This window comes from Pipistrellus hanaki (genome assembly GCF_964339955.1).
Source record: "Pipistrellus hanaki genome assembly, chromosome: 2".
Classification (NCBI taxonomy): Eukaryota; Metazoa; Chordata; class Mammalia; order Chiroptera; family Vespertilionidae; genus Pipistrellus; species Pipistrellus hanaki.
In genome coordinates, this window is record NC_140504.1 from 195398847 (window position 1) to 195418515 (window position 19669).

General features: G+C 51.9%; 1 protein-coding gene across 2 annotated transcripts in view; it reads right to left on the minus strand.

The window, feature by feature from the left end:
• The window catches only part of PEX14 (peroxisomal biogenesis factor 14), a 126020-nt gene that overhangs the window by 11487 nt on the left and 94864 nt on the right, over positions 1 to 19669 (minus strand). The window contains exon 4 of one of the 2 annotated variants that reach the window (XM_084875366.1): positions 12031 to 12159. The exons of the other annotated variant lie outside the window; for it this stretch is intronic. Within the exon in view, the coding sequence (XP_084731492.1) occupies positions 12031 to 12159 (129 nt within the window). The remainder of the gene's footprint in view (positions 1 to 12030; positions 12160 to 19669) is intronic. 2 annotated transcript variants of the gene reach the window in all.

Genomic DNA, 19669 nt, shown 5'->3' on the forward strand with positions numbered 1-19669 from the left:
TGCAGAGCCAGGACGCCCCTCTCCCTCCCCAGGCTGTGCGGCGGCCCTCGGTGCTCCTGGCTCTCACCTACAGAGACATCCCATCCAGCAAGACTCCCCGGAGGAAGCAGTGCCCGCTGGTGACACTGAGCCGAGGCGCCTGCCCCAGCCCGCTGCCCTTCGCTCTCACCCCGACCTCCTCTGCCCGGACTGCCGCGTCGCAAAATCCACATCTAGGGCAAGTGCACTTTTAGAAGGAAAAAGTGAAGACACTGAGCAACCTTCCACTCCTCAGGAGAGTTCCCAGCATCTGTCACAGCCAAAGGCCCCCGAGAAGGCATCTTCAAACGGCCCCTGGCCCGGCCAGTGCGGCTCCTGGGATGGAGCGTCGTTCTGTGCACCCAAAGGTGGCAGGGTCAACTCCAGGTCAGGCACACACCACATTATGAGTTCGATCCATGCTCAGGGCACCTGTGGGAGACAGCCGATTGATGTTTCTCTCTCTCTCTCTCTCTCTCTCTCTCTCTCTCCCCCCCTTCCTTCCACTCGGAGGTAATGAGGTGGAAAAGAGGCCACAGCTCAGGGTCTGAGAACCGGGACCTCTCCTTCCTACAGCTGCCCCGCTTCCGGAGCCCTGACCTCCTGGCACTGGCACCGGCACACCTGTGGCTCCCTGCCAGCGCACCGTCACCCCCGCACGGCGCCTCGTTCCTGCCATGCTCACGTTAAGAACATTTTATTGCCCCTGGTTTTCATTATTAATGAAAAGGGACCAGAATGATCTTTCCTAAAGTTCAGAGAGTCTATAAAGACAAGAAGCTGAAATGCCATTTTACTCGTTCTGGAGATGGGCGGTACAGTTCTGTCTTGTGGCAAAGTGAAAGCAGAGGAGAGCTAAGTCGGAGATCACCCTCACCCCCTGCGTGCCTTCCCAAAGGCAGCGGTGTGACCCGCCGGCCCACCCCCGCTACACCACCCGAGTCCTCCCCACACGCACGGCCCAGCGCAGGCTCCCGGGAGGAGTGAGAGCAGGGCGCCGGGGGCGTTTGGGGGCCACCGGAGCCTCTGTCACTACGCTCCCGAATGTGGAGGAAGCACCAACAGAGGATGGAACGAGCTCACTCCAGAGATGCAGAGGCCAGGCAGGGAGGTGGGCGCGTGGGGACGGCAGGCAGGGGTCGGGGTCCTCGCAGGTTCGGAGGAGGCCTGTGCTGAGACCTCAGTGAACATGAGGGGCATGAACCAGCTGTTTGGAAGCCCTGAGCCCCCAATCTGGGAGCAGATGCCCCGAGTGCGAGGTCGGGCCCTGGCTCCACCCCAACCAGATGACTCCCGAAAACACGCTTCTCCTCCCTGAAGCACAGAAAGCTGACGTAAAGGACCCGGAGGCAAGGCAGCGGCAGGAGCCGGCCAGCCCAGCTGGTCCCGCCACCCTCATGGAGGCTGGGGCCGCGGTCAGCCAGCCTCTCGGATCCCCCTCAGCTCTGCTCGCAGGCCGCCCGCACATTCACTGATGAATGGAGCGTCCACCGTGAGGCCCAGGCCAAGGCCCGCCCGCCAGGCCCGCGCTCCTGGCAGCCGCTGCTGGGCTGAATGCACTGGGCGACAGGGACCAGCTGCCTGGTCCTGGGCTGAGCTGGGGACCTGGCAGTGGTCAGACACGCTGAACCAGCGCAGCACCTAGCAACCACAGCGCTGCCCGGAGCAGAAGCACCTGGGTGGCCGGTGGGCAGAGGCACGCCTGGGCCACGCCGTCACGTGTGAGCACCAAGGCCTCTTCACACGAACATCCTGTGAAAGGCAATCTCCCACTTCCCAGGCTGCAGCGCTATCGGCAGAGTCATCTTCAGGCAGGAAGGACACTGAGGCATATCTATGTCCTCGCTCACAGATTAAAAATATGAACGCCAATTAAACTGCATGAACTCAGAGGTACAGAAATAGACCTGTGCTTATATGGTCAACTGGTTTGTTACAAAGAGATCAAGGTTTGAGCTGAGACGTTTGGAAACCAATAGAGGGAAAAAGGACCTCAACCCTCACCTTACACCATTCACAAAAATTACTCCACATGGCTCACACACCTGGACAAAGAAGCAAGAACTATAAAGCTTCAGTAAGGAAACAGAAAAAGATCTTTGCAACCTGGGGCAGGCAAAGAATCTTAAGATACAAAAAGTATAAACCATAAAAGGGAAAAACTGACATATTGAACTTAACCAAAATTTTAAACTTTTGCTTTTCAAAAGGAACTATCCAGAAAATGAAAAGACAAGATATAGACTGGGAGAAAATATCCACAAAATATGTCTATAATAATAAAAGCGTAATATGCTAATTAGACCAGACAGCGGAACAACCTACCAGACGAGGCCCAGGCTGCGAAGGCTGAACCCCTTGCATGAATTCTGCGCATCGGGCCTTCAGTCCTATATAATAAAAGGCTAATATGCAAATGGTTGTCACGCCCTCACACGTAACGACCGGTCAGCAGGAGGCTGTGTGCCCAGCAGGCGCACAGGCGGGCAGGGCTGTGTATGTGACTTGTCACCAGGAGATGCATGGAGCTCCTCTCAGTCCCTCCCCACCCTACCCTGGGCTCCCTCAGGTGGCAGCAGCAGCTCGCCCCCGTCTCCCTCCATGGAAGTGGCATGGCTCCCAGTGGCTCCCTCGGGCACACTGCAGCTTCCACTGGCTCCCATGGAAGTGGCAGGTGGCCTACTGTGCGCGATTTTGCACGCTGGGCCACTAATATATGAAAAAGACTTATAACCATCTATCTATCTATCTATCTATCTATCTAAAAGTCAAGTGACCCGAACAACCAGAACAACCGGAACCACTGGTCCCTATGCCTCAATGGGGGCGAGGATGGCAGGCCAATCTCCTGTGGCCTTCCCCCTGGCTGGCCCTGCCCCTGATCAGTCTCGCCCACCTCCCACGGCCCTTCCCCAAGCTGAACTCCACCCGTGCACGAATTTGTGCACCAGGCCTCTAGTAATAAAGAATTGTTACAATTAGTTAATTAAACACACACACACACACACACACACACACACACACACACATACAAGGTGTCCTGGCCAGTTTGGCTCAGTGGATGGAGTATTGGACCTTTGACTGAAGGGACACGGGTTCAATTCCAGTTAAGGGTGCATACCTCAGTTGCAGGGCAATCCCTAGCCCCAGTAGGGGTGCATGCAAAAGGTAACCAATCTATGTGTCTCTCTCACATTGATGTTTCTCTCTCTATCTCTCCCTCCTGCCATTCTCTCTAAAAATCAATGGGAAAAATCATCAAGTGAGGATTAACCAAAAATAAAATTAATATTAAAAAAAAAATAAGGTGATTTTTAAAAATAGGCAAAAGATTGGAAAAGACACTTTACAAAAGATATATAAATGGTCAATAAGCACATGAAAATATGCTTGACATCATCAGTCATTAGAGAAGTACAAATTAAAAGGACAATGAGATCCTATAACATACACATTAGAATGGCTAAACTAAAAAACAGAATACCAAGTGTTGTCAAGGATGTGGAGCAAGAGAAACTCTCATACATTGCTGCTGGAAAGGTTAAATGGTGCAACCATTTTGGAAAATAGTTTTACATTTTTTTATGCAGTTAATTAAACATACAGCTAAGGTAAGACCAAAGCATTCCACTCCTAGGTATTTATCTAAGAAAAAGGAAATCATATCTGCATATAAAAACTTGAATGTTCATGGCAGCATTACTCATAATAACCCCAAAATAGAACCTGGTCTCTGGATAAATAAATTATGGTATATCCATACAAGAGACTGTGGGTAGGGAAGAGGGAGGTTATGATAAAAATATGTGTAGCTCACAAAGCCTAAAATATTTACTACCTGGGCCTGTATGTATGATGATAAAGAAACCGGACACAAAAGACTGCATAGTATATTATCCTATTTACATGAAATTGTCTAAAAGCCAGAACTTTAGTGACAGGGAGAAGATTGCTGATTGCCAAGAACTAGGAGGTGGGGAGAGGACTGGTATAGCGGGCACAGAGAAAGTGTTTGGGGTTATGGAAATTTTCTGTATCATAATTGTAGTGTTGGTTACATAAGCTATAACTCACCTGTACAATTCATCAAATTGTACACTTAAAAATAATTGCTCTTACTGTGTGTAAATTCTACTTCAAAAAAGCTGATTAGACTGAAAAAAAACTCAGAGGAACCCAGAAATATAAAACTGCCACATGACCCAGCAACTCAAGAGAAATGAAAACTTTCACCCAACAAGACCAGCACACGAACGTCCTCAGCAGCAGTTGGCCAAACTGGAGATAACCCACTAGTAATGTCCACCGACAGGTGAGCTGAGAGACGGGATGGGGGGCATCCACACAGTGGACTTATAGTCCGCAATAAAAAGGAATGGAGCACTGCTACATGCCACAGCACGGATGAAACTCAAAGAGATCATGCTTTGAAAAGCAATGGGCCTCAAGGAATTGCATAGTGTACGATTCCACTCAGTTGAAATGTCCAGAAAAGGTAATGTCACAGCGACAGACAGTTTAGTGGCCGCCTAGGGCTGGAGGTGAGGTTAACAATAAGAGGGCACAATGGATCCCATTTGGGGGGTAAAAGTGCTCTAAACCGATTTCTGGTTGTGCCACTTAGTGAAGGTATTAAAAATCGTTGAATTGTACCCTCGAAATGGGTGAGTTTTAGGATATGTAACATATACTTCAAAAGTTTTGTTTAAAAAATATCCAACCCAGACCCATGTATATATAAACAACTAATTTTTACTAAAGTGACAAGTAACTCGGTGCTGGCACAACTGGATATCCACAAAGGGGAAAAACAAATCTTAAGCCCTAACCGGTTTGGCTCAGTGGATAGAGCGTCAACCTGCGGACTGAAAGGTCCCAGGTTCGATTCCGGTCAAGGGCATGTACCTTGGTTGCAGACACATCCCCAGTAGGGGGTGTGCAGGAGGCAGCTGATTGACGTTTCTCTCTCATAGTTGTTTCTAACTCTCTATCCCTCTCCTTGTAAAAAATCAATAAAACATATATATTTTAAAAAAACAACCTTAAGTTTCACCTTACACCACACACAAAAATAACAGAATGAAACAGATCTCAACATAAAAGCGAACACTATAAAACTTCTATGAGAAAATCTCTCCAACCTTGGGTAAGCAAAGGCTTCTTAGGACATAAAAACCCATACATTGCAAAAGAAAGAGGAAAGATCAATGGATGTCATGACATTTAAAATCTGCTTTTCAAAAAGCAATGTTACGGAGGCATGGGAGGAAGCAAGCCACAGCCTGAGAGGAAATACTAACAATACACATGGATGACAAGAGCCTGAATCCAGAAAACTTAAAGAACTCTTCCAGCTCAATAATTAGAAGAAAATTAAAAACGGGCAAAAGACTGAAACAGACACGTCCCAAAAGAAGACATGCACATGCCCACAAACACAAGAAGATGCTCACGTTATCGGCCATCACACAGACGTAAGCCCAGCCACTACGAGACACGATGACAAATGAAAAAGCCGGGCGCTACCAGCTGCCGGGAGACCTCTCACACACGCTGTAGGGAGTGCAAAACGATTCTATGGCCACTTTAGAACACAGTGTGGCAGTTTCTTACAAAGTTAAATTACACTTAACATATGACCCTGCAATTCCACGCCTAGGCATTTGCTGAGGAGGGGAAAACGTACAAAGATTTGTACACGAATATTCACAAGAGTTTTCTTCGTCATAGTGTGAAGCTGGAAACAGCCCCAAGCCCATGCCCTGGTGAAGGGATATACACACCGGTGCGTCCACACTGTGCAATGCCACTGGCAGTAAAAAGGAACCTCTGATCCGCACAACTTGGATGACTCTCAAAAACATCACGCTGAGCGACAGAAACCAGACACGAACGAGTACATACTGTATGATTCCATTTATATCAAACTCTGGGGAAGATAAGTCTAATCAGAAGCAACAGAAAGCAGACCAGTGGCTGCCGAGTCCGGGTGGGCTGGAGGAGCTGGCAGCGGGCACAGGGAGCCTTTTAGGGTATTGGGATGTTTTACAACGTGGTGATGGCTCCCCGGGAGCCCACGCTTGTCAAAACTCAAATCGCAGAATTAAAATCGGTGCATTTTCTTTTCTGCACATTAAACCTCAATAAAGCTGATTTTTTTTAAAGTATGTCCAGAGTTTTGCCGAAACCGGTTTGGCTCAATGGATAGAGCATAGGCTTGGGGACTGAAGGGACCCGGGTTCGATTCCGGTCAAGGGCATGTACCTTGGTTGCGGGCATATCCCCAGTGGGGGGTGTGCAAGAGGCAGCTGATCGATGACTCTCTCTCATCGATGTTTCTAACTCTCTATCTCTCTCCCTTCCTCTCTGTACAAAATCAATAAAAATATATTTTAAAGTGTGTCCAGAGTTTTTTTTAAAAGGGAGCTACAGGAAGTCAGAGTGACTGAGAACAATCCCAGCAGAGTAGATTCTAAGTTCTCTCTGCTCAGTCAGCAGCTTGAGACCAAGGAAAAAAGCAAGACCTATGAATTCCAATTCAACTTTTAAAAATGCATCCTGTAATATCTGATACATATAAAAGATAACATTTACATACGTGATGAAGCATGGCAATAACATTAGCAATCCTAGACCCACCTATTTTACCCGGCAGAACTTTCCAAACACCACGGAAGCTCCAGGTGCTCTCCACCCAGAGGCAGCCATTATGCTAAATGTAGTGTTTACTCTAACTCCAACCCTCCATGAGCTAGGAGAGCTGGGAACAGGCCCAGGGCCAAGGACTGGATTTCTCCGCCTCCTGTCAGACAGGTGTGACCACATGACTGGGTTCCAGCCAATGGAGAGAAGGCTGTTTGCAGGAAGTGTCCTCAGAAAGGAGCTGGCCCTTTCTCCGCGCCCCGCCCCCTCTTGCAGAGGGGACCCTGGGGCTGAGCAGCCACCCACAGCACAAGCTGGGTGCCCCCGGCCAGGTGTCAGGGAGCAGAGCCTGGGAGGAGCTGGGGCCTGACATCAGAGCCTGCACTGCCGAGGTTTACAAAACAGAGAGCTACCTTCTGTTTTGTTTAAGCCTCTTTTATTTCGGGTTTTGTGTTATTTGCAGAGGAACCTTATAAAACACACAGGCTGCATTGTCAGCACAGCCATGATCCTGGCTGCCACCAAGCACAGACTCTCCCGGCCTAAGAAACCTAGGAACGGCTCTGCCCCTCCGCTCTTTCCCCTTCACCCGTCCGCGCCACGATCCACCCTGGGCATTACCTGGCACCCGCGCACCACCCTGGTGAAGCACACGGCCAACACAGCGGGCAGGGTGGTGGCCCCTGAAAAGCTGTTTTAAGCTGTTTCCTTAAAAATCAGAGAAGTTTTTTTTTTTTTTTTTCATATACAAATCGGTAGCTTTTATGTAGCAAAAAGTGAGATTTGTGTGCTGAAGTGGCAGAGGGAAATGGGAGAGAAAATGGGAGGCTCCCACTTCATTTCCTGGTGGCTGTCACTGGAGAGTGGCTGGCACACACCAACCCGCCGGCCCTCACCGCACCCCCAGGCATGCTCTCCTTCCAGCCCTCAGCTCCAGCCCCTTTCTCCAGGCGGCCTCACCTCGCTGGCCACACTCACACCACACAACCTGGCGTGGACTGGGCCACGTGTTTCCCCAAACACTGCGCTTCCCTCACGTTCATCAGGGCAAGGCCTGTCCTCACTCCACAGCCCGCACGGCCGAGCACACGGCAGGCCGCCCTGGGCTGCTGGTTTGGCTGAAGAACATTTCCATCACCATTTATCCGTCCAACAAGTGTTTCTGGAACACCTGCTAAGACAGAGCCTCAGGTCATAGATTAAAAACATAAAAAGCCTCTGAGCTCCAGGAGCTCACAGCGAATAAACATTCCAGGGCATCGTGGTGGGAGTAGGGGCTGGCCAAGCCGAGGGGGGCGGCCACCCTGGTGCCCCCTAGCTGAGTGGAGGCATCTGAGACACTCCCTGTAGGAGCGGGGCTGCCCGCCCAGAGGAACAGTAACGGGCTGGCCCTGGGCAGAGGTGGGGGGGGGGGGGGGGTCCTGACTGCCTTGTCCATATCCTCCCAGGGGCCTTCCCTAGCCTCCTGCAGCATCTGCCCAGTGACACAATAATTTTAACACTGGCCTAAGAATAACATGGTCACATAGGTAATACTGCCTCCAAAACAATTAATGATGCGTTTCACAGTAAAAAACCCATGTGTTTGACTGTCTTCCAGCAGCGGGTCTCTCATCTGACACTCCCATCCCAGGCTGGAGCTGCTCTCAGCAGCACCTGGTTTGCCTGGAGGCTCTTGTCCATCCAGTCGTCCCCCAGGTCCGCTGTCCCTTCACCTCATCTGTGCCACTGGCCTCACCGGGCCGAGCTCAGAGCTCAGGCACTGCTGCACTCACTCATCTGCCTTTCCTATCAGACAAGAGTGGCTGGCTGGCCCTTGTTAGCCCTCCCGCCCGGGGCCTACCACAGCCGGGCACCTGGCAGGCCTGCCGCCATGCGTGCCCGCTCCGTGAGTTAGGGAGAGGGTATGAGGCTCTGTGGGCTCTAAGAGAAACAAACGGAGAACACACTCTCTCTCCCACGATTTCTAATGAAATGTCAAAGCCTTTCCCCGACCCCATTTACATCCTATTTTAAGAGGCAACTGAAGCTGCAGGTCTGTCTCTGAAAGGCCTAAGGAAGAAAATCATTACTCCACAGAATTCACACTGGCCCTGCCTCCGTCTCAAAGCTCCCTTGCTCCTAGTCTCTCTGGAGGAGAGAAGAGAAATCAGCTTGGAACGAATCAATCAAGCGAACATTTATCAGGACTTTCCGTTCAGGGCCGTGCGGGGCACCGTGCGCACACACACACACACTGACTCCTGCTTCCAAATCGAGGGAAGAAACCAGGCTGAGGAATACGGAATGTCATGTTTCCTCTGGGTCCGGCCTGGCTTCTCCTGAGCTCTCCCAGGGAAGGGCTCTTCTGAGCCCCGACACAGGGCTTTATTCTCACACCACGTGACACCAAGCTTCCCCACGGTGCTACCTCCTCCCACTTTCACAAAGCCTTCTGACTTCTTCATTCTCCTCTTTTCTGTATTCTAATGGAATTTTCTTGTCTGAATAATTAATTTGGCATTAAATCATTACTTATATTATTATCCATTTCTTATGAGTTCATCCTCTCTCTCCCAGAGAGCCTGTAAGATCCTCAAAGATCATGTTTCAAATCCCACCATACATCCGGAGCACACAGTAGGTACTTCCCAAACACTGAGGAACTGACCACTCTGGTAGATCTCCATGTTCTCTTTGCTGACACTGGCATTTACTAACACCTCAGTTCAACCACAACCACCAAAGAGCAGAGATACCAAAAGAAGCACCGAGTAGGACATCTGTCACCAAGCAGGAGGAGGGGCCAGCCCAGAGGTGACCATCCGGGGCACTGGGCTCCTGGCAGCGATCTCAGAAAAGCTACCCTTGCCCAAGACGTGAGCATTTGGGGCTGAGCCCAGAGAATCCCGTTTTCTAGCCTTGGGCTCGGGGAGAGAATGTCCTTAAAAAGTCAAGAAACATGTAGGGAAGGGCTGCCTGAGCCCAGATGTAAACCGGCAGGAACACACATGAATGGAGGCCATAAATCCCTCCCAGGACGCAGACAATGCCTCGGCGATAAGCATGCAGATTGCTCACCTAGTTCAGAAACTCCCCTGAGTTTGCTTGTAATTAAGGGGGTTAGAAAGGTAAAAAAAAAAATATATAAACCCAATTAATCATTTAAATATTTAAAGTCAGATTTCCCCTCACTCCAGGATTAGTGTATTTCATAACGCCGGCGCAGACAGCCCTGCCTTTTACTGGGGTTCATTTTAGAGCGTGTTTAAACTCGTCAGGTTGAGTGATGCTTCCAGCAACTAATCGCATGTCAAATAAAAGATATTTTATGTAATAAATTACTGCTACAAGTAATTCAAATGTCATTTATCAGTTTTATTATCAGTCAGGCAAAGTCTTCTTTCTCTATATTAATCAAAATCAAGCTTTTTTTTTTTTTTTTTTTTTTTTTTAGGAGCAGTTTTGACACCTCTTGGCAAAAGTACAGAAGGGAAGAGGCAGCGCCAGCCCGGAGCGGGAGGGGCGGGCAGGGCCGAGAAGGATGACCCTCCCGGGACACTGGAGCTGCAGGTGTTTAGAAGTGCCCTTCCCATTGTTTTTACACCAGCGTCAGCGCAGGAGGGAGTCTGTCTCTATGAAGATGTATTTTATTTTTAGGGCTGGGAGACTCTTAAAAATACTCCTACCTAAATACCTCACCGGGCAATGCTTTTTCTCAGAGCGATCGGACAGGGGATGATTTAAACCCTGAACTGCCCCTCCCCGTCCCGGGCTTTGCCTCGTTCGGAAAGACGAACAGCTTAACCCTTGGTGTCTACTCACAGGAGGCAAACGCGGGGTGTGTTAGGCCAGAACGCTCTGTTCTGAGAGAGAAGTTTTCAAGTAGCCGGGAGACCTGTTTGGTATTAGGCCCCAGAGGAAACAGCTGGAGTAGAACAGATGTGCATCTGAGAAACTTCTGCGCCCCAGCTGCCACTGCCCATCCTCAGCAATCCCACCCCCCCGCGGGGCCAGGGGCAGCAAAGGGAAGCGTGGGGACTTGTCCCTGGTTAAGAGGGAACAGAGAATGGTCAGTGACCAAAGCAAGCACAATGGGTGGGAGGAATGCTGGCGGGAAGGAGGAAAGAGGCCCAGGCCGACGGGCAGCTGCTGACTCCAGAGCCGCAGGACAAGGCTCACCCCAAGGCATGCTCCTCTCGTCTCAGCCACATGCCACCAGTGGTTTGTCAGACAAGGCGACCACGGATGAGAGCACGTGAGTGTGTGCTACCTGGCCTCACCCCTTCAGCCTCATCCACAGAGAGAAGCCAGCAGCAGTCTAAATGGGCACACACAGCGAGCGGCTCTAACCACTGCCCAGCCCTGCCTTGCACAGTGATCTTCCCTCCCCTGGGGCGGATGGCAGGGTGAGCCAGAAGGGAGCTCCAAACCATGTGGCAGGGGTTGAAATCATGCCTTATAAAATCTAATCGCTAACACCGTTTTAAATCATGTTTTGAAAAAATAAAACTGCCAAGACAGACAATTATACAAAAGACATTTTGAAAGACGACAAATGCAAGGCTGAGTTACATTAAAGACACAAAACTGAGCTATTTTTCATCATGTTGGAGTCCATTTTCACCTTTTTAGACTTTGTACAGGTGACTTAAACCAGGGGTTCTGGCTGGATTTGAGGTGTACATTTATTTACTAGTTTAAAGAACCTCAATTCCTGAAACAGCTTTTATTTAAAAACAACACAACTTCCTGTGGGCCATGGTCTCATGTTATAATTAAACACTACATACAAAAAGGACATTTACATCTAATCTGAAATTTTCTAACAGACTGCCACTGCATAAATATACATGGGATAGCCAGAATAAGGGAGGGAGGGAAGGGAGGGAGGGAAGGAAGGGAGGGAGAGGAGGGAGAGAGAGAGAGGGAAGGGGAGGGGAGGGAGGAAGAGGCAGTCTAAACCTACTAATATGAACTTTAAAAAATAAAACTGGGAGGCAAGTTATTTTAGCGAGCAAATGAGAATGCACTCATGAATCCAAACTTCATGTGCGTTCCTCTTAGAGCAACAATAACATGCAAAAGCACTGCTCTAAGGGAATGGAAACTGAGCCAATGCGTGCTTTAATAGATTCTTACTTATGACCATAATACTTGACACAACACATTAATAAACTCATTTATCCTGGTCCCTCGTCTCTTCTTAAACCTTTGTCACAGACTTCAAAGTGTGTCTAGAAGGTCTGGGTGTGTCACATTCGTCCGGAAAGAACCAGGAGCCGCCGGCTACGCCTCCCAGTCCCCGGCTTGCTGAGCCTGGGCCGGGAGCGCTGCTCGGGCCACAGCCCCGAATCCGATGGAGGGAGCGGGAGCGGGGCGGTGACTTACTGTACGGCTGCGGCATGAGGTGAGGGGGCTGCACAGGAACCGCCGGTGCAGCTGCGCCCACGGCCGCGGGCTCGTCGGCCGCCGTGCCCGACCGCTGGAAGGCCACATCGATCTCGTCGTCGGTCAGCCCTGGGGGGGAAGAGCACACGATCGCAGGTGAGTGCCCTGTCCACTGCCCCTGGCTAGTACGGAATCGGCATTGAGAAAAGGCCCCGAGAGCCACGGGACGCCTAGCATCCTGGGAAGTTGCCTCTCCGATTTCGGATTCTCTGGAACCTCTCTCAGTTGCAATTTAACCTTAAGCGACAGAATATTAGCCTCAACACTGCTTCCAAATGTGGCTCATTCAATTTCCTTAATTTATCCTTGAGTTTATTGCTGCTTTTGAAGTCACTCTGTACTGCAATTCTCCATTCTTCCCCTGAAAACAGATACCATCAACTGCAAATGTGGCTCATTTTAATCTGTAATGGTGTTAAAAAAAAGAGGGGAAAAAACTAACAATAATGCATGAAAACAGACAGGGAAACAAAAAACTAATTATTGGGTGAGACGACTAATTAGTCTAGATCGTTTCTGAAGACGGGAATAATTTGCTTTATTTTATGACAAATGCAGAAATAAAAAGAAAAATCAGGACTGACTGTGATTAGTATGAATGGGATATAGAATGTAAAGAAGAAAATAAAACAAGAAAACAGATCAAAACAAGGCCAGGCCCAAACTTTGAGATGATTATTACTCTAGCCTATCACAGGCTGCCTATATCGCCTTTGGCTAGTTTTTCATTCCTCCTTTTTTTTTTTTTTTTTTGTCTACACCACGCTGCACACGGGACCTGGGGAATAGCAGGGCGCCCTCTGCAGTGGCTACTGCACATGGAGGGGATTTGCCCAGGGAGGAGCCCAGAGAGGAATGAAAGGCAGGTGAAGACCCAGGCGGGCCCCATTTCCGGGGGGCACCTGGCCGGAAGCTTTTCCCAGGCAGCCGGGGGAGCTGGCTCTGTGGGAGGAGAGGGGGCACCAACCAGCCCAAAGTGTGGCACCCAGTGGGGCACCCGGTGTGAGAACAACTCCCCTGTGTGGCCCGCTCGGAAGGTGCGTGTGCATGGGAAGTAAGATGGGTGTGCAATCGGAAGTAAGTGCGTGTGTGATCGGAAGGTGTGTGTGCAATCGGAAGTAAGTGCATGTGCAATCGGAAGGTGGGTGTGCAATCGAAAGTGCGCGTGCGATCGGAAATAAGGTGCGTGTGCGACTGGAAGGAAGGTGGTGTGCAATCGGAAGTAAGTGCGTGTGCAATCGGAAGGTGGGTGTGCAATCGGAAGTGCGTGTGCAATCGGAAGGTGGGTGTGCAATCGGAAGTGCGTGTGCAATCGGAAGTAAGTGCGTGTGCAATCGGAAGTAAGTGCGTGTGCAATCGGAAGTAAGTGCGTGTGCAATCGGAAGTAAGTGCGTGTGCAATCGCGCTCCAGCCACGGGGGAGGAAAAGGCAGGTGGGAGGTCGCCGCTGGTCCACGGTAAAGCGCTCCGACCGGCCGCACTGTTCCGGGAATCCCATCTCCACTCCGGCCGCAGCACGGAGCTTTTAAACCGGAGCCTGGAGCTCTCCACATCTGGTCAGCCGCCCTCCATTAGAGGCCCCCGGCGTGGTCGAGCTGCCCCTGGGGTGGGTGACGTAAGCACGGGAGGTTCTGAGGATCAGCATCTTCCGAGCCGGCCGCACGTTCCGTGCCAAGGGGCTACTAGATGGAGCCCATTAATACCCTGCTGCCCGGCGCTGCCCGCTCCGCACCGGCTCCGCACCGGCGTGAGTGGGCTGCAGCCACCCCGACTTTTCTGGGGAGAAGGCCTGAGCTGTTCCAACCGGCCCGGACCCTCTCCTGTGCTGGGCGGCTGAGATGTGGCCCCATTAACACTGCGGCTCCCCCTTCTCCGCACACCGGGGAGCGGCTGGCAGGCCGGCCACAGCTCTGTGAAGCCTCTTAGCAGATTGATGGGCAGATGGAGAGGCTGCCAGGGGGCAGGAGGGTCATTTATAAGAGCTCCCTCAAAATGCAAAGGCAGATCTGTCTATGGGGCGGCATGGGGTTCGGCCCTCTCCCAACCCCCCCGCTGACTGCAGAGGGGCTGCTTTCTCATCATCTCACCCCCAAGCACAGGGGCAGCCGAGACAGACAAGCCGAGGAAACACTGAGAACACTCTCCTCCTAGACAGGAAGGGAACCCCTGCCAGGGTTCCAGCAGGAAAGATGCGGCTCTAACCAGCCGCAATCGGCCGCCGGGGAAGCGGCCGTGCGCCGTCAGCACAGGCTGCGGCGGGTCACTGTGGGCCGCGGAGCTGCGCAGACCTGGCGCTGCGCGTGCCTTGTCAGCCGCCGGCTGCAAATAAGGATAATTTTCCCAAAAGGAGCATTCAGTTGCATTCTCATTTTCCCTTTTGGCTCTTTCAAATATAAACAAGTACGATAATGTTTAACGCTGGGGAAATATACAGTAAGTTGCAGGCTGGGCTGAGGCCCCGAGGCCCCGAGAGCCGGAGTGGTTAAAGGGACAGGACTCGCTGTCGCTGCCCGTTGTTCTGCCCTCTGGCTCGGAGCGTTGCCGAAGCCCGTTTTCCCAATAGAACGTGTTCCTCGCGTTATTGCAGCCGAGCCCGGGAGTGAGGCCGCGGCTTAAAGGGCATCAGTACATCCTCCCAGGCTCTGGTTTTTCAGAGGCCTTATCATCTGATGCCCTCAATCCACACTGGCTGGGAGTCTGATATCCTAGTCCTCCGAGAGTCAGGATTCTGATTTAGTTACATAAAGTGAATCATTTTTCTTCTTCTTCTTTTTTCTTTAAAAAAAAAAAAAAAAAGCATTTTAATGATCTCACTGAACAATATAATTTCAGAGCTGAACCATTATCCCAGTCATTGCCTTCATTTAACAGATTAAAAAAACAGAGGCCCAAAGAGGGTGAAAAATGTGCCTCAAAGCACGCGAGCTGAGGGCCTGGGACTGCCGGTGACAGTGGGCTTCCCGCCTCCAGCACAGTGGCTCCCACACAGCGCAGTCCCATCACAACTGCACACTGAAGTCTTAGCTCTTCAATATCAGGGAGGAGGTCTACACAAGGACCAGACCTCTTTTCTCCCTTCCCCATGTGACACCCCGCACAGGGAGGGCCCACGGGTGCTGCTTCAGGGCTTCCCAACCCTCACAGGAGCCTGGCACCTGGGTCCGCTCTGCAGTGCCCCCTGGGCAGCTTTCTGAGCAGCACCGAGTGACGAAGGCAGAGTGACCTGATCTCATCCTGGTATTCTAACCCCAAATAAGCCCACCCTGCACAGTGCCCCCTCCTCTGGTGTGTCTGGCTCAGGGAGGGTGGCCAGGGTCAGGACTCGACAGGTGACCTCTCGGGTGAAGCAGCTGGGCCTTGGAGCCTGAGCGGAGGGGTCACCTCTCTGAACCCCCTGCTCTCCCGGTTCTGGGCTCCTGGTGCGGAGCGGCTTTGTCCTCAGGGATGAGGTGCTGCCCCGAACCCCCACGACACAGCCAGGTGCACCCACTCCCGCTGAGAAGCACCGGGAGCTCGGAGTGGGACCCTGCAGGATCCAGAAGGTTAAAGGGATAATAAAGGGAACTGCCGATGGTAAGTGAATTATATTTGGCTCTGACGCTGAGGCACGGGCCACAGTAGAAAAGGCATCTCTTTGCGTTGTTTACCATCACCCTGACTAATGCAGACCTTTTTTTTGTTGTTGTTTTAAATAATCTCATGCAAATTAGACACACACACTTCCTTCCAGTTGATTGCTATCTGCAAGAAATAATCTAACTACCCAGGGACGGAGCAAGGGCTGAGCTGAGCAGAGATGGAGCTAACTAAGGGTGTCAGTCTTCCCCTCCCGTCTGCCCAAGTCTTCCTCTAGCTGCTACCTTAGGGAGAACTAGCCAGTTTCATTAAAACCTAGAATTTTCCAGTTGGGGTGAAACTGCGTTACCTGATATCACTAGCCCCGTGCGTGCGGGGGCTCCTGCGGTGACCTCACCTCCGCGCCTGCGGACTCCAAGGGCCTCAGCCCTCCCCATGAGAGGCATGACAATTAAAACTATCTGACAGGGAGCAAGCTCAGGAGGTCCGGCCCCATCCGCTCACCAGCTTCAGGCAGAGGAGGAGGAGGGGGGCCGAGGGGCCGGTCCCAGGCGGCAGGAGGAGCCGGCGTCTGGCTCGGAGGCTGTCCTTCTGCCTGTCAGGCCACAGCAAAGCCACTCTCTGTTCAGACCCCACCGCGCACTCCAAGTCCCAGCCCTGACCCCAGTTCTCCAAAAACAGCTCCCTTTAAGGGAGCCTCCCCTTGTGCAGAAGCCGGCCACGGACTTTGTTTCCAGCACTTTCTTCAGGGAGGGGTCCCTTTAAAAGCACAGGCAAGTGAGCACATTCTATCGACCACTGGAGTGAGTGCTTCACCTGCTTATTTTTATCCCTTAGAAGATAAACAAATGTACTTTCTTTTTCTAAACGTTTTGTTAAAATGCAAACAAACCCAAACCCGGCGGTGGACTGTGAGCTGCAGGATGCAGGTCCTCCCCCGGGGCGCAGACAAACGGGCACGGAGGAGGGCTGGCTGTTTCTGTGGCACCGGCTGTGCGTGGGCTTCTCGGGGACCGCAGGGCACTGCCACGGGGCCTGGCCCAGAGCGGGTGGAACAGAAAGACGGATGACAGTGGACGGCAGTGTTCTCTGCCTCTCTCAGGTCAGGCAGCCAGCAGGACAGAGGGTCAGGGAGAGCGGGGACATAAGCAAGATAATGAACGCCTGGCAGCAGCGGCCAGCCCGGCCCCAGGTTTATTAGGGAGCGGGGCCAGAGGCTGGTGGCAAAGGACGGCAGTTTCGGGCTGGCCACTCTGGCCAGCGTCCTCTCCATCACAGTCCCTGTTCACAGGGCTCAGGTGATTCACGGAGGCCGAGCAGGGTGACCTCTCTCAGAACAACTATTTTCTGCCCGGGCACAGTCTGGACGGAGAGGAGGCAGAGAAGACAGCTGGCTAAAAAAGATTCCCCAAATTAAAAGAAAAATCAACTCTCTCAGCAAAGGTTAGGGGAGGGGAAAGGGAAAAAGTATTTTTATTTTATTTTATGAACATTTTGTTGGAACAGAGGAGTACAATGAGGACTCTCAGAGCCTCTAAAAGTCGTCGGATGACCTGTAGACCCCTATTTCCCAGTGCCTTGTATAAAATTGAATTTTTTAAACATAAATTACACGTAATGACGACACTGTAAAAACTAACAGTAATGGAAAGCTGTGCTGTATTTCATTAGCCTGTATTATTCCGTGCCACCTGATCCAGCCGGGCCTTGTTTATGAGTTAGTGTGCTAGCAGATGCCGATGGAAGCATTTGCTTCGACCTTGCTCTTCTCATTGGGGCATGAAATTACGACGGCAGCACCTTGATATTACAGCCATAAATACAGTAAACTGCAAATTTAAGCCAACGGCTCCTATTGTCTCTGAACATAAAGCTGATCGGTATTTATTTAAAAGGAGAACAAAAAAAATATTATATATCACCTTGTTTATGGGGCCTCCTCCACCCACTTCCTAGTCCCCTCCCCCAGCCCCCGGCCTGTCTCATTCACTTGGTTAAAATATTAAGCAAATGAGCCAAATGCTTTTTCTGCTGATTAACTCTCCCCAAGTAGCAAAACAGTTTTTGAGAAACTAGTGCCGAACATCCGCAGCCTGACGAGAGAGTTTTTATGAAAACCGCTGCGGAGCGGGCCGGGCCCGGCACGCTGACGCCGTGGTGCGTTCACGCCCAGAGGTGAGCCTGTCGCTCCCCTCGCCGAGGGGAGTTCCAGCAGCAGGAAAAGGTGCCGAGGATGCCGGGCGCGGTGTCCTCTCAGTCCCCTTCTGGAGATCGCTCGGTAAAAATGCTATTTCAAAAAGAAGCAAAACGCTGCCTCCTGCCACCGACGGGAGGAAGAAAAACATCTGACCCGGGATATAATTCTCGCCACCACGCAGGGAGCGGGGCCTCTCATTAAAACTCGCGCCAATCCCCTCCTTATCCCAGTGAACCATAAAGACAATCTATCCTTTAGCCGCAGGAGACGCGCAGGAAAAATAAACACAAAGACAAAAGGACACCGGCCATCACCAGGCCGCCGCCGAGGATAAATCACGGAGTAAAAGGCCGGGCAGAGCCGCTCCGCTCCGGTCTGACGGGAAGGCTCTGCGCTCGGCTCAGCGGGATGAGCTCTGACTCTGAGACGCGGAAACCCAGCCACGTCCAGGGTAGGATTCGTGGAGTGAGTGTGCAGACGGCAGACACACAGGCAGCTCCCCCGCTCCGCCGGCGCAGCAGACAGAGGGGCGGGTTGGCAGGGAACTAAATGGGGGTTTGGGGGAGCAGTTTCACTCCAAACCCGACCGGCGGGGTCAGAGGATCCAGGCCCGGGGGCACCAATGAGGGGCCAACTCAGCCAAGACCAAACTTTCGGACGTTGATTCGTGACGTGTTACTGCACCGGGGACGTCCTCCCCGGAGCCCCGGATCACTCCGCCGCACCGGCCCCGCTCCCCGCTCCCGTTACTGCACCGGGGACGTCCTCCCCGGAGCCCCGGATCACTCCGCCGCACCGGCCCCGCTCCCCGCTCCCGTTACTGCACCGGGGACGTCCTCCCCGGAGCCCCGGATCACTCCGCCGCACCGGCCCCGCTCCCCGCTTCCGCTCCGGAGGAAGCTCCTGAAATTTACGGCGTCCCCGGGGGGCAGTGGGGCCGGTGAACGAGACCTGCGAGCTGCCCTCCCGCCGCACAAACTGAGCTCTCTCTCCCAGGAAGGGCTGGGGGGGCCTCCAATCAGCGCGTGGTGTCTATTTTTAGGCCTATAGTCTAGGGCGTTTTTCCTCCTAATCCCGCTCTGCTAACTTCCAGACAAAAATAGAGGGTGACTTTGGTGTTTGATCACCAATTCCCAGGGATTAACAGCAGGGCAAATAGTCTGCCGCTGTCAGAGACGGCAAGGTGGGGTCCTGCCCACCGTGCACGGACCAGGCCCGGGGAAGGCACCCTCTTTCCGGACGAAGGGGTACGGTAACCAGGGTCACTGCTACCCGAAGGCCGAAGGCCAGGTGAGCCAGAGGCGTGCTGGGCATACGAGAAAGCCAAACTGACAAACACCGTTCACTATTCTCGAATCTTCCTCCCGTTTTGGAAGACGCAGTGAAGTGTTTTGTTTTTTTTAAATCACCTTTGACAACCAAAGAAATTCAGGCCTGGAAGAAATGTCGGAGCTCATCTGATCTGCCTCCTGTTCCCTTTCTTTTCTTTTCGTCTAACAGATCAAAGAGCCGGGCAGCAACTAACCCACAGCCACGGGCCCCAAGGCAGGACCTGAGTCCAGCCCAGGGCTCTGTTCACCGTGTGTGTGGGACACACACACACACACACACACACACACACGCGCAGAGAGAAAGCAGCCTGCCATGCCTGCTCCCCTTTGCTCTCTGCCACAGCCAACACACGTTAAATAAGCAGTCTGAATCAACCACTTCCCAAAACAGAAAAACAAAGGAATATACAGAGCAAGGGGAAACCAGGTGAAGGTACACGGGATCGTTATGATAATAAAAGAACATAAGCATACAC